The following is a 16,123-nucleotide window of genomic DNA, read 5'->3' on the forward strand; positions in this document are numbered from 1 at the left end:
CAATTCCCACCCCTACAACCCAACCATAGTAAATGTTTTAGAAAAATTTTCGTATTAGAAAACTTATTCTCCAACCTCTGACTCGAACACTTCTCTCTAAACTAGACAGACCATCGATATTTTATAATTGAATAAATAAATTTCACTGTTCACAACACAGTTTCGTTATATATATCTCTAGTTGATTTCGAACATATAATTAATATTTTGCCAAACAGTTTCCCATTTAAATAAGTGAAACAAATCACTTGCCATTAATCTAGACAACTGTTCATTCAATGCAATTCCTCAAGGATGTCCATGCCCCATTTTGTAATTTCAGTGAATGCATAATTTTTCATCTCTTCAAAATTCTCATGCATCCCTTAATTTTATTTTCGTTTACACGAAAACATGTGAAATAACAATCAAAATAACATGTATTAAAATTGCTGTACGGAACGCGATGAAAACACGAAAGAGCTGGTAGGAATTTAGCATTGAAAAAGCCGGGTATAAACGCTCTTGCAGATCTATACATACAAATGCACAAACACGCGTATACAACGTAGCATCTACGTGTATAATTTATACGTGCGGCAGTTTCGCAAAACAGTTTGCGAAGGTCTCGGATTGTGCGCGCGAGGGTCAGTCTGTCTATAACACTTAGACTACCTAATTAAGTAACCTAATCCGAACCAACCGACGAGTTGTTTGTATATATATATAATATATATATATATATGTATATGTATATGTATAATGCATGCATGAGTAAAGAGAAACTTGGTAGACTCAGAAAGGTATGTAAAATTTGGAGATCGCTGCTCGTACGAATGAAAAGTGGCAAAAGGAAGAAAATAATCGAAAAATAATCAGGAGAAAAAGAAACCAAAACACAGTTGGCGAACTCGACGTCTATCGCGGCACTGGATCCGTTCGGTTCGCACGCACGAACCACGTGCGGCGTAGAAAACCGAGGTCACTTTACGCACGTGCACTTTTAGCATGAAACCTACCTCCAGCTACGCGTAGTGTTTCACAGTTTGTGTTGGTAAACGAGCGCACGGTTTCAGCCGCGCGTGCTGAGCTGTACCTACACACTAAGTCCCGAGGGCCATGCTTGTACAAGGCGTATGTATTAATTATAGACTTTTACGGACACACACGGATGTAACCCTTAACTGATAAACGGTCTGAAACGTATGTTGAATCTGCTATTCTGCGCCATGTTATATCATGGGTTGAATATTATGTAATAATATTTTTTATGTAACACCAGTACGGTTTACGGTTTTTTTTTTCGTTTTTTTTTTTTTTTTTTTATTGCCAGCGTTTCGTACCCCGCGTAGTCTTTTTCGCGACGGTACAAAAAAAGAGCACCGTAGCAAGTAAAAGTGCAGGGTCCGAGTATTGATAAGTGCCCATTTTTTGTACTCCGCTCTGAAAAAAGAACTTGTCAAGCACACTTTTGTGACATAAAGTAATAGTGGGTAATATATTTTTCGCCCCGCGTACATGTAATATTCCCCATAAGCATCAAAAGGTATACTTTGTCTTCTTGATGCACAATCTACTAATATTTAGCATGTCAATTTTGATCGTGTTTTTTTTTTTCTTTCGTTTTTCACGTGGAAATAATGATTGTGTTGAAATATGGAACACTGTGTACAATTTTTCTTTGCTTTTACATGCATAGTTTCATAAGAAGTGGACATAATCGAAATGATAACTTGTTTGGAAACTGTGAAAGGAAAAGTTTGACGAACAGCTGTAAGATGTTGCAATCGATACAAACCGATATTTCCAGTAATCAAGATATCGGCTGCGTACAATGTGTAATAACATTTTTCTAGCCAAGACCAATTTAGCACGAATGATACTTGGGTTAACGACGTTTATAAATAAGATGTCCAACGCAATAATCGTGTATATTATTTAAACGCTGTATGTGAACAGAAAAACAAAATCCACTCGATAGATCTGAAAGTACAGGGAAAGTGCAAGGATATTACAGAAATTTTGATAACCAGTACAACTGCATTCCTTGGTTTGATTTTCACTTGTTTATCCTATATACACGCTTAGAAAAAAAAAGTCCCTAGCAGGTCGACTAAAATTTTTTAATCTATTACCAAGTGAGAAAGAAAGTAAAAAGTGCAAATCAAGTGTTGATATAACAATTTAAATGTTAAAATTACGATAATTTTTGTCATATTTAGTAACAGAAATGTAAAAAATAACTGAAACATAAAGTGGACCTGCTTGGACATTATGTTGAGTAAAATTTTTCTAACAGTGTACTCCTGTTGCCTACCGAACCAACTTCTCCGTGTACAATATTTGCCATAATACAAAATAAGTGCGAGCGATTCAGTTCCCGTTGAATAATTTCAGCAAATTACGAGGTGAACCGTTCCTCGATAATAACATCCTCACAACGAGCCGTGCAAGTTGAACAGTTTTACTGTTATCGGAGCGCCTCGTAAATTGCACATTGTGTATCTGGTTCAACCGAGGGCTTTGCCCCGCGCGTCCTTTGATATTACCTTATGGCTGTGAGGTATGCAGCAGCTTCATTCACGTGTGTGGCTTCGGGCAACCCTCCGGGTATTGATCGCCACGGGTTCATGTCATACACCGAGTAGAGTCTGTCCATGTTACACGTTCGAACTTCCTCTTTTTCCCTTATCGCCCCTGTCTTCTTTTCTTTTCTTTCTTTCTTTTTCTTTTTTCTTCTTTATTATTTTTTTAATTCACTTTTCCCCGTCGCGGCGTCGCAGCGCACGAAGAATTCAGGTGAATAAAGCCCGACGTTTACATCGGATCCCCGAAAATTCTTTATAATAAACCTGCCTCTATTTACAGAAAAAAAGACAAATGTCAAACAAAGGAACAAATATTAGACACAACCAATTCAATAGTTCACCAAGTTTTTATAATGATTTTTCAATTATTAGAATAAATTTACGGAGATACTTATTAACAATGGCTTCGAAAGGATTCAACGAAAACCGTGAAACTCTGTTATTGTTAATTTTGAGTTCAGGCACGGTCGCGATTTTCTAATAACAAATCGCAGGGTCATAGAATCGTGAAAATTTGTTGAAAAACCATTTTACCATTTACGTTTATCTTCCTCAATCCTTGTTGATTCATGATTCTTCACCTTGTTATCGGTTCGCTGGTATTATAATTATAATACGTTTTACGGTTCCTTCTAAGAATTACGATCTTGGCTGCTTATTAAGCTCGGCTTGATTAGCTGGTTTGTTTTAAAAATGCTTCATCCCCGGGAACGGAGCCAGTAATTTTCGTTGGCGTTCTGGGATGTTCTGTTTATTGTTACACCAGCTCAACTTATGCCTGCGTGTATTCAGAATTCGCGGCGAATAAACGCCTGACGATTATCCGGTTCATGCAACCCGCGTTTCATCGATTAGTACACGTCGTTCAGATTGCCTGTTCACAGCGCAACAGGAGTTGTTTTGTTTATTTATTTATTTATTATTTTGGATCATTGTGATATACGCTTTCGAAATTCATCCCAATCAATCTTTGTAAGAAAGAAAAAAAACACAGTATATTATGATTATCATAGGTTTGCTTACGTGTATATAATGCGTGTAATATATTTTTCATACGCTATGATACAAGTTTCATTTTTCAACCTATGCAAATAGGTTTTAGTAAATCAACAAGGTGGATCAGTTATTGGTAGATTTATACATGAACGTAATAATATTAAAGATTTAGATTTGTATCATACACTATATAATATTACGAAATGGATCTATTATTCAAATTCGATCGATCGATAATTATTTATGCGTTCAGAGATACTTTCTTCTATTTTCTTCTTTTCTCGATTCGTTAGTATAAATAACTACCATGGCAAAAATGATAATAACAACAACGATGATAACAATGAGAGATAAAACAATAATGATGGTAATTATACATTATCGTATAAATATAATGTAGAATATAATAATGTAACGAGATATAATTATATGGACGTACCACATGCTGCATTATCCCTAGAGCGCTAACGGAGGGGTGAAAAAACACCCCAGGCGAATTTAAATTTCCCGCCGCAAGAGTAGAGCTTACCATTTTCGACTCGAGAAACATGAATTTTTAACCACTTATTTGGAAGTTATTCAAAAAGTTTTTTGGCCCACGTAATTCATTATTAAAAAACTAAGATAATAAGATCCTATAGGACCCTTGACGATACGATGTACCCGAGAGATGGAATTTACAAGATTGGTGCGGGGTTTTTTTAGCCCACGTTACCGGAATAGGTAAAACAAAATAACGTTACCGTTCTAGGGTTATTTATATGCCTATATGCATGTATCGTATATGAGTAATATGCGAATACGTTATGTGCATTGTTATGAATGAATGTATTGCATAATGCATAATAGATGTATTATACATACTTATATTTAGCGATGATATGCGGTTCTTCAGATTAAACAATATAGATGTATATATATATATATATTTTTTTTTTCACGTAATTGTTAAGCTTCATATGAATAAAAAAAATTTTTTGTAACAATAACAATAATGACAGTTAAATTTAACAATCATGCAGCATTTGTAGAGGTATATTTAACGTTACAGATCTATAGTTATTTTCTTATAACATTACTAGAAAGATGAACAATATTTTGTGATATGGTTTTACACAGAACAAAAAAAAAATATCTGTCCCAATACAATACAATTAATATTGAATATAATATTGAGAAAAAAGCTTCAATTACGTCTTGAAATGAATCCTCGAAACGATTCTTTATTCTGCAGTTCAGACAATTTTCTATTTGCATATGAATTCTACAATAGTTTTAACTTGGTTTATTTGACAGTTCATAGTTGAAGCGTTGAAATAAAATCAATCATTAAATCAACTCATGATCGCCGTGCCGACTCGCTGGCGGTTTCATTTAGGTTGCAGAATCATTTTCGGCACTCACCAGTTGTCGAGATATATTTCACACTGATCTGTATTATGGCGAGAATACTTTACGTCTGACTTCACCGTCGACTAGTTCTCGTACGAACAGAGAATCCTAGTCAAAAAATTCACACGCGCACTTCCATTCATATACAATCGTTCGCTTTTAATGAAGCTATAATCACGTTATTAGATTAGTAATCGATTGTTAAACGTAAATAGATTTGATAGAAAATATTTTTGAACAGTATATAATACGTTTTAGTAAGTATTACATGAGCGAAATTTGTTTTATTATTGTTGTTGTTATTATCATTATCGTTACAGCTACGTACCTGTACATAGACAGTTCTTTTTTATTACATAAATTTTTTCTCTCCCCTTCTCTTTTTGATTCATCCAACTTTGTTTATTTCTCTTTGTTTTTTCTTGCTTTTTTTTTTTTTTTTGCCTCCTCGACTTCTTGTATTCTTTAATATTTTTTTTTTTCAACCCAAACCTAGGCGTTGGGGTCTTAGGCAATTCGATACTAAGTCTTTTAGTATTAAAAAATAGTACATTCATGTATGCAGCTATACATATGTATATAGTGTAAAAATATTGTAATACATATACATAATATACAAGTACTCGGATAGACAACGAATATAAGTTATTACTCTTGCAATCTCTCTCAATCTCTCATTCTCACATTTTTTCTTTGGCTTATTTACTCGATCTAGCTTTCTTTCTCTTCTCGTCTTCGTTAAAGAAAATACCATCAAAACAAAAACCAAAAACGAATAAATAAATTAATGCTGTGCAGGTGGACCATATAATTTGCTTGTTTCTTACTCGTTGATTCTCTTTCTGCCTAGTTTTTCATTTCAAATTTCGTTTTCTGTACGTTCATTTTTGAAACGTCATCAACATATTATCACGACAAGACGGAAGAAAGTGGTAATAAAAATAAATAAACATCAGTAATGTATATGCATATATATAAGACGTCAATGTAACAGGCATTTACACGGAATTTTTCTCAGATATTTTTCTTGTAGCACAATTTAAAGAAAAATTTATTTAGAATTTTCATTGGTCGGTCGGTTTTCATTAATATAATTCTTATATCATATGACGACGTAAGTAGATTCAATTTTATATTTATCTCTGCTTCATTTCATTTTCCTTCTTCTTTATGTATAATTCTTCATTTTATATTACAGCCGACATAATATTGTGAAATTTGGTCAAACTGAAAAAAAAAAAAACAAATACGAGGAAACGAATCACGAGATATGCATATAATTTAATATATTATTTCATATTATGTGCGATTCTATATACGGGTATATCCCGTGATGTTTCCTAACATTTATTTGTTTCACAATTTCACGAAATTTAATAATATTGCGTATGCATAGTTATTAATGATAAAAACCATCGTTTTCACATCTCGTACCGTTTTTTCTTCCGCGTTAGTTTTCGTTTTCTTTTTTTTTTTCTCCTGGTTTTTTTCATTTTGTATGTATACACATACCGAAGTTAGTATGCATACATTACGTACACCGTAATATTATATAGTACAGTCTGTTCACATATACATAAATACCGTGTATTTGCGTGGATGCGCTCCAGGTTCATTTTGAGCAGCTCCGCTGTTCATTTGCTAGCAGGCGGCTGATTCGAAACTCGGAGCTGCTCGGATTGGATTCGCACCCTAAATTGCTTATAATTAGGGGTGTCCTAGCGCGTATCCACGAAAACGCAAGATATATTTATATGTAAATATATATATAGCATTTATTACATTATCGAATTTTCTATCAATAATATTTATTAATATCTTTCTTTTTTTCTTCAACATAACAATTTATAATATACACATGTATTATATGCGTATATATATTGGGATATCCCAAAAAATAAAAAATAATTTTGATTTTTCATGCTCCTACCCCTTGAATCTATTGTTTTGATAGCCAAAAATATTCTCGCACGGGTCGAGCTTTATATAGTGCAATGGGAAGCTGACGCTAATTGGACATTTCTAATTATAGAATCTGATTAATGTCTACGAGGAACTTTGTGGATAACAAAAAAACTTTCGAGATTATGAGAATTGTATTTCAAGTTAAAAACAAAATTTTCAACTAATAAACAGACTTTCTTATAGCACAGTTCTAATTATTTATAAAAAAGACAAGATTGACAAATTATTCGAGTGACTAAATTATTATCATGAATAGAATTGATCTGAATTGTTATGTAGAACACGATGGTGTCGAGAAACAAATTTCAACTCGAAATTGTTAATATTTAGTTCATAAAACATTGGAAATGTGCAAGAAGAAAATTTCTTTTTAATTTGAAATATAATCCTCATAGTCTCCAATTTTAATTCTTTCACGAAGTTCGTCACAGACGTTATTATAACTTGTATAATTAGAAATGTTCAATTAGCGGCAGGTTCCCATTGAGCTACAGAGCTCGGCCAGTGCGAGGATGTGTTTTTTTCTATTAAAACTAAAGTTTTGAGGGGTAGGAGCATGAAAAATTGAACTTTTTTATTCTTCCTGGGACACCCTAATATACATATTACGCATATTTATTTATGTGAATCGTGTATTTCATCTTTTTATTTCACTCTACAAGAAAATCAAACGCGATTCTACGTCCGCATAATTTTCCTCCTCTTCCTCGATAGTACAATATGTAACAATGAATTATAAGGTACACATAGTTTACCGTATAATAACATAACCGGTATTATAATCGTTTGAACGGATGCGCAATCGCAGGCATTGCAACTCGATTCGCACGCCTCGCTTTTCGATCGATCCCTTATTTGCAGCTCCCGCTCACTTTTTTGTTCGGAATTTGAAAATTGCATTGTCGCGTTTCATCAATAAACTCTTATTCATGTTTTTCGATTCTCGCCGCGATCGTCTCATATTTTTCTCATAATTTTTGCGATGTCGAAATCCTCACAGCCGATGTTTTTTTTTTTTTTTTTTTTTACAATTCTTCTCGTACGGCAGCATTTCATAATTATTATTATTATTATTATTGTATTATTATAGATATTATTATTATCGTATGAATGTGGGTGATAATTATCACGATGATGATTATGATTACAATGACGTTGATGATGTCGAGTGCTTCTTTGGTTTTTTTTTCGTTATTCTTTCGTTTTTCCCGGTAAAGAACTTCCCAGCTGCCTGCTACGTCAACAATTTGAAGAACATCAGGGCAAGGGATATATTGATGAAAAGTACCAGCATCACCAACTGCTGACGAGAGAACCAATCCTGAAAAAAAATATCACGGTTTAAGTCCCAACAATAAAAATGATAGGTATCGAGTCAACGAAGAAGAAAGTGAAAGTGAAAACACAATTTAAAAACGGAAAATTGAACATGAAATTAAATGCAGTTAATGTTGTTCGAGATTGTTCGAAATTCAATTTCGAATTATAAGTTGAAAAAAGATGGATTTGCTTTCTGATCTCTTTCAAATATAAAATTATTGGATTCTGAAATGTCGTTTCAGTTACAGTGTGGGTTTTAAAATTAGTTCAACAATTCTCGAGAAAATAATTGTCGATTTCGTTTTTCCTCTTCTTTCTCGAAGTAGAAAATTAAGAAAAATGAATAGGTAAATAAATGGAGAAAAAAACGGAAATGAAAAACAACACAGAATGCATAGAAATTTGACAAACAAAAACGAAATGTGAGTGACCGTCAGTCAATTCGAGGCCTGATTACGCAATAAATAATAATTACCGATGGTTATATATTTACAGATAGTTTACTTGATAAATATATTTTTTTATCTCGTTTACGCACTTTGACCTGGGGGCTGACGAGGTAAAGTAAGGGGTTGGCCCTGAGCCTCTCGCCCTCGTCAATCTGTCTCCTGATTTCTTCGCGACGCGCGCTGCTGAGGACGCTCACTTCTTCCCGTGACAGAGGCGAGCTTGCGGTGAGTTGAATTGGCTGGGCAACGTCGGGCAGTGATTTCTTACGTTGCAGAGGCATTGCGGTTACCGGCATCGCCTATGAAAGTGTTTTTAAAGTTTTGTTTTCCTCCTTCAAATTTGCAAATTCGAGTAACGGTCGCTCACGTTCGATATTTCAAACGCAGCAGGGATGAAAAATTGACTGTCTTGCATGAAAGTAGTGGGGGAATTTCATCGACGTGCCGTTACCAGTCTTTAAGTTGGATCGAATTTGTAATTCCGCCGTTATTTATAACTCGGACTGTCACTTTGACGCGAGACGCTACCGCCAGTTGGCGCGCATCTCGCTTCGTCCAACATCGTTCGAATAGCTACCATTTGAAAATCGTTATATCCTAGATGTTCGATCTTTTTTTTCACTAAAACTTTACTGCAGCCCGTCGTAGTAAATTCAATCACTAATAATTCGGTCCATAAAAAATATAGATTTCAGATATGATCGATTTTGAAGTTGCAGCAAAAACAAAGAAAAAAAAATTAAAAAATTTGGATTTGATAGGAACACGTTTGGAAGATTTGTTTCGTTCGAATTTCATTCATTCAGCATTGTAAATTAAACATCCCGCTGTGCTTGAACACGATCTGAATATGATATATTATATCCGGTAGACATATAGAGAAATAATTACGTATACAATAGGTGCATGTGAGAAAAGGGCTGGGTAAGTTTTAAGGTTAAGAAAATATTCACGGTATACTTCTATAGTTGGAAAGATGCCACGGATGAGCTTAATATATTGAAGAAAGAAGAAGTAGAGCTGTGGGAGTTTAAGTTAAACAACTATCCGCATTCCGGCGATGTATATATTGTGTTATATACAAGTATGCACGGATTACATGGATAGAAATTGAAAGCCAAGGCTTTGGATCTTCGACGCAAATTCATTCTTCCAGATTCTTCTTCTTTCTAATAATGTGTATATATATATATGTACTAAACATGCCCATGCATTTATTATCATAACAACACACAAACTACGTATATATGTTTTATAAAGTCCCTATTTACATAATGTGTCAACAAGCATCGGAATTTGTGGTGTATAACCCCCAATATACAACGCTATCGGAATGCACATTACGCAATATATTTACATATAATGTATATCGTATTGTACCATGTCTTATAAGTATAGACAGGCGTAGACGTAATATGCTCATACATGTATTGTAACTATGTAAAGACGTACATGAACTTGGCTCGCCAATTGTCAAAAATGTGAATTCGGACTATTGCATAATTTGCCGTTAATTATCCGTAAATTAGTCGCGCGACTTATTTTTTTGTCGCACTCAATTTTCAAAAAAAAAGCGGATGGCGTGCTAACTTTTCAAAAATTTAGTGTATATATAGGAATGTAATAAGGATTCAAAAGGGTAAACACATCATCTACACGTTACATTCCTATATATACACTGTGCTTGAAGAGACGAAAATTCTTATACATTCATACCAGGCATACGGAAAAACAAATTCGAACTCACTGGTGATGAGAGAAATTAACAACAGAGTCAGGGCGGCTAGGTGGTCCAGTGGAGTAAGGCTCCGGTTAAGCATCTCTAGACGTCAGGTTCCTGGCTCCGTCGTTAATTTTTCGAAATCACCAAATTTTCGAATTGTCAATTTTCAATATTTGCTATCATTTGATCAACGATCGGCACACAGATAGATAGAGAGACCTGTTATTGTATGCAAATTTTCCGTCTAAGTATACTTTATCACTACCTACACGAATTATTATTAATTACCACGTTCCTTATTATATACGTCCTCGCGAAACCAACTGATTTCTGGAAAATCGCTGTTTTCAGATAGCTGTAACTTTTTTCTATCGACTCGAAATCGTTTCAAATTTTCAGGGAAAATACTTCATTCTTTCCCCAAACAACGCTGAAAATTTCCAGCTAGGAGTCGATGTTGTTAACCAGCTGTGAATTTTCAAAATGTTCAAGTTTCCCACATAATATTTCGTATTTCATGGCAATTACACGTTACTTTTTTTAATTTTTTATGGAACACTCATCCATTACACATTACTTTTGTAATTTATAATCGAGAACTTATCCAATACACATTTTTTAAAGTAATGAGTAATGCATTACTTTCACATTACTATTTTCACAACTCTGCATACAATAACAGGTCTCTCTATCTATCTGTGTGCCGATCGTTGATCAAATGATAGCAAATATTGAAAATTGACAATTCGAAAATTTGGTGATTTCGAAAAATTAACGACGGAGCCAGGAACCTGGTGTCTAGAGATGCTTAACCGGAGCCTTACTCCACTGGACCACCTAGCCGCCCTGACTCTGTTGTTAATTTCTCTCATCACCAGTGAGTTCGAATTTTTTTTTTCGTGTGCCTGGTATGAATGTATAAGAATTTTCGTCTCTTCAAGCACAGTGTATATATAGGAATGTAACGTGTAGATGATGTGTTTACCCTTTTGAATCCTTATTACATTCCTATATATACACTAAATTCTTGAAAAGTTAGCACGCCATCCGCTCTTTTTTTGAAAATTGAGTGCGACAAAAAAAAAAAGCCGGGCGACTAATTTGCGGCTTATTTACGGCAAATTATCAACCAAATCAGAATTACGCATGATGCTCGCTGTGCGTTTTTTTTTTGTAGATGGCGCGCTAAGTTTTTGAAAAGTTAGCACGCCATCCGCTTTTTTTTTGAAAATTGAGTGCGACAAAAAAATAAGTCGCGCGACTAAATTACGGATAATTAACGGCAAATTATGCAATAGTCCGAATTCACATTTTCGACAATTGGCGAGCCAAGTTCATGTACGTTATATTAAGTTTATTATATTTTATCAAATTGTGCCGTGATACTATACGTTGTAAGGCAGGAGTCTATAAAAAATTACAGAATAGTTGATCAATTATGATAGATCAAGTCGATCTATAATCGTTAATGTCGTTCTGTTTTCTCCCTTCATCATGTGTATGGTAATTTCTACTGTATATTTTTGACAGAACTTAAATGACAACAAAACACTCGGAAAAACAAAATATTGAAAAAATTATAACATTCTGAAATTAACACAATCACGAAAAGACGCCTTCAAAATCTAAACATCTTTTCAGTGTGTTCAAAGGATGAGCTCGTCTTTTGGACATCTTTAAACAAAGTTCAGTGGCTTTGAGTCGTTTTAAATGTGTTATTCGTTTCTTTTCTTTTTCTCAATTTTGTCCTACGTAAAATGACCAACGTAGCGAATCATGGATTGAGAAATTCATAGATAGGCACAAAAGACATTTTTCATCAGCTTTCGAATTCGAAAAATTGATGAACAATTCGGAATTGAATTCCAAGAGGTAAAAAACAATCTATCCGAAGAATCAAATTAGATTGTAAAAAGGTATTGCAGATTACTAGCCGCAATCTACACTGCGGCATACTTCACGGACATCATCATACCTCAACGGGAGGAGCGACTATCCACGATTCGGATGCCCTCCTTGCCATCAGCGCGGGGCTGCAAAGCAGAGCCTCCTCTTCCTCGTCCGGATCCGACCACAGCATGTTTGCAGGTCAACCGAGATTTTCGCGCGCGAATTTGAATTTCGAACGTTCGTCCGGCCCTCGATGCTGTCTATTTCGCTCTGGATTTGAGATTCAGAATCTAAACAACGGGGAGAAATCGTTTTCCTCTTCCCCCATACGGACGATAATTATTTTATTTGAATATGCTGACGTAGCGTGAGTGTGTTCGATTTCACCGACGGCCGGAAAGTTTGAAATTTAATTTGAATTTGATTTCGGAACACCGCGATGACTTGAGCCACTTTCACTCTGGGAGAGCGCGCCTGCGCGTTTTAACCCATGTCGTCGTTCGCCGAGGGTATGTCGTAACAATGATTAATAGTAATTATGGTGTGACCAACGGCGATGTGTCGTTGTTATCGTATTGACCGATTAACCTTTCCCATCAAGAATCGAAGATTAAGTCTGCCTGATGAACATCTCCCGAGGACTGCTGACCGAGCGTTACCAACCGCCCGCCCCTGGCCCGGGTAACCCGAAAATAGATTCGCCCCACTATTGAGGCCGAAATAGCTGCTGCCGCCACGCTCCTCTCAACGATTCCTTTTGCAATTAGTCACCGCTGCGGCTGTGTAACATCAACGTTTTCACTCTATGCCTATATTTATGCGCGGATGCTCGTTAAATCGAGGCTTTCTATGCCAACTCGACCAGCGTTTAACCCTGACCATCTAGAATCCGACCAACGGTCTTTTTTTGGTTTTTGTCTTCTTTGTTTGTACTTGATTCTCTCGCGTATAGAACGTATTCTTATTTCTGCAAACACCTGTAATATTATTTGAATTGTATTTGAGAACTTTTTAAGGTTTGAAATTTCACGCCGTATCTTCGTTTCTTTTCGTTTTTTTTTTTTACTTTTCTTCCATTATTTTTCTCGCTTTTTAGAGATGCGGTGACAACGCGAAAGACTTTGGACCCATTCCAAATGGAAAAACTTTCCTACGCTTGTACAACCGATTTACAGATAATTTTGATGATCGTATTTTTGTTGATGGTGTGCACCACTGGTTTTTATTTCCGTACAATTTTTAGTTTTTCTTTTTTTTTTGGTGTTCAATCAAAAGTTTAGTTTTTGGAAAATTTGTTTTTACTGGTTTTTTTCCTCTGTTGGTACATTTTTTTTTTTTATCACCCAGCAACATAAATGACAAACGTGTTTCATACTAATTACAATATCGACGAATATTTAAGTCAGCAACGATATTTTCAAATCAGATATTTCTCCATTGGCCAAACATTTGAAACGTATACTTAAGTGAAAGCGTGCAGATTATTTTGCAGTCCAAAAGCAACAACGAAAAACCAAAACGAATTAGAAATTACACACAAATCTTTGCGATTTACGCTGAAAACGTGGAACGGTGAGACGACATGGGGTTTGTTGCGGGAGAGAGGGGGAGGGGGTTCAAATGATATTCAAATGTTTAGATTTATACTGCGTAAAAATCCCGGAATGTATTATTGGTTAGAAGATGTGAAACAAAATGAAGTCATTACGAAAATGGACAAGGAAAGTCATCCAGAAAAAACGAGAACAGAAAAAAGAACCTCAAGTGAACGTAGAAGATAATAACGACAATAACAACAATAACAATAACAATAACAATAATAATAATAACAACGACGAAAATGATTTATGAGAGAGCATACGTAGGCGTAAAAAAAATATGTGAAAATCTTGTGACAATATGCCAACTGAATGTTATTAGTTTCGTTGATTACATGCGTGTATATGCATGAACGCTTTTAACAATATGTGCTTGAACCTTATCTATAAGTGAGAAAAAACTCGATGCATGTATAAAATATTGGAAAGGTCCCCGCCGCACCGGGCCGCGCAACCTTTCCTCCTCATTTAACAAATGATAGTAGTAACAACAACAATATAATAGCAATGATAATTGTATCAATAGTTTTCACCAGATAAAAGAAATAATAAATATGTTGTTTCTTACTTTTCTTTTTATTTCTGTCAACTACACTGTATATTATATGCATTTGTATGTAGTTCTTTTTACATATCGAAATACACAGTTTACGTGTGTATAACACGATATAAGATTAACGTGAACAAATCGCTTTGTTTTTGTTTTTTAATAATCTTTCCTTTTATAGGATTTTTTTTTTACCCTTACTTTGTACCCATAAGTGTAATTGTTCAATATTATCATACAATTTTAGGTGTATTTGTGTGCGTGCCGAAGATTCGCAATTACGCGTTGGGAAATTTGTCTTCGCGATATTATATCGTAGCAGAATTTTTTTCTGCTCGATAACTTTTTCGTTTTTGTCGTAGATTTCTTTCACTCTGAGGTTTCGCCTGAATTTCATAAAGAATATACATATTTTACATCGTATTTATTATAGCATAATTATTTCAGAAAAATATTATATATGTAACATTATTTAAATTACAATAGTTTCAACAATTCCAAAAAATGCTTAATACAGTTATTGTAATATTTATCAAATATATTACACATATTGTTTATATACTGCTCACACAATAAAATATTGTGAATCTATGTATATAATATATGTGTATATTACTTTTTAAATGAATGTTTTGGCTCTGGTTTTATCATTATCGAAAATGAATGGAGGGCTTCTTATTTCATTTATTATTTTTTATTCTTTCTTTGAAGTTCATCTGCATTTATTTATTTTTTTTCATCGTTCGTTTCTAGACTATTGACTGATTACTTCATCATCATTATCACCAACGTTATTTTTATCTTAAGTTGTTGTTGTTTTTTTTTTGTTTTTTTTTTAGTATAATAGTTCTTTATTTCTATTTGCTCTGTTTCTGTCTCTTTCTCACTCTCGCTCGCTCTCTCTTTTTCTCGTAGATCGCTGAGTTTTGGGTTATTTCAGCAATAGGTGTTTGTATGTTTCGTATATAAAATGTTTCGGTTATATACTTTGTTTGTGCCATAGAATACAATATGAGGAACTATCAATTTCAACACGGTATCAATTGTTAATTATCATTATTAGTATTGAAATTTTATATTATGTACATATCTTTTAAATTTTTAATGACGGTCAAATTTTTCATAGATAATAATGTTTAATTAAATTCTCTTTTCGTTACGGTTTTCTCAATTTCCCAGTTTTACAATTTTTTCCCCACACTTGTTTTTTTTTTTCTTCTACTACTAGTTATTGTAAATTCGTCCGTTATATGATCGTTCAAATATATAAGATATAGTCAGCTAATAACTATGTCCAACTATACTGTTCAACATGTTTACAATAAACAGTTATATACCTAAATGTGTACTCAATCACGAGACCATGAATAATTCGATTAATGAGTATAGGAGAAAAGGAAATATTTCGAATTGGTTTCACGGTTGGATTAAAAATTTGAAGGATAAAAAAAAAAAAAAAATCAAATACCGAAAGAAGAAATAATGAAGCGTTGAGTTTCCAGTTGCGTTGTTATATGCATAATACGTGCTTGGAATAATAATCAATACGGCCAAATATATGAATTTATATTTCTTCGAACTTCTTCAGCTTCATCTTATTGAAATACTTCTCTAAATTTTGACTGGACCGAATTAACATCTCGCTGTTATGATATTATACAGTCCTATACATATAT

At 34.2% G+C, this 16,123-nt stretch overlaps 1 protein-coding gene across 9 annotated transcripts in view; it reads right to left on the reverse strand.

Moving 5' to 3' along the window:
• Window positions 1–5,351: 5,351 nt before the first annotated feature.
• The window catches only part of LOC124183652 (junctophilin-1), a 37,979-nt gene continuing 27,207 nt past the window's right edge, over window positions 5,352–16,123 (reverse strand). For 8 of the 9 annotated variants that reach the window (XM_046572387.1, XM_046572386.1, XM_046572385.1 and 5 more), the window contains 2 exons: window positions 8,779–8,988; window positions 5,352–8,241 (listed from right to left, as the gene is read on the reverse strand). In XM_046572387.1, coding sequence (XP_046428343.1) covers window positions 8,155–8,241; window positions 8,779–8,988 — 297 coding nt within the window. In that variant the 3' untranslated portion in view covers window positions 5,352–8,154. Of the gene's footprint in view, window positions 8,242–8,778; window positions 8,989–12,387; window positions 12,989–16,123 lie in introns of those variants that run through there. The other variant, XM_046572389.1, reaches the window with a different exon arrangement.

The sequence above is a fragment of the Neodiprion fabricii genome, chromosome 5 (assembly GCF_021155785.1).
Source record: "Neodiprion fabricii isolate iyNeoFabr1 chromosome 5, iyNeoFabr1.1, whole genome shotgun sequence".
NCBI lineage: Eukaryota > Metazoa > Arthropoda > Insecta > Hymenoptera > Diprionidae > Neodiprion > Neodiprion fabricii.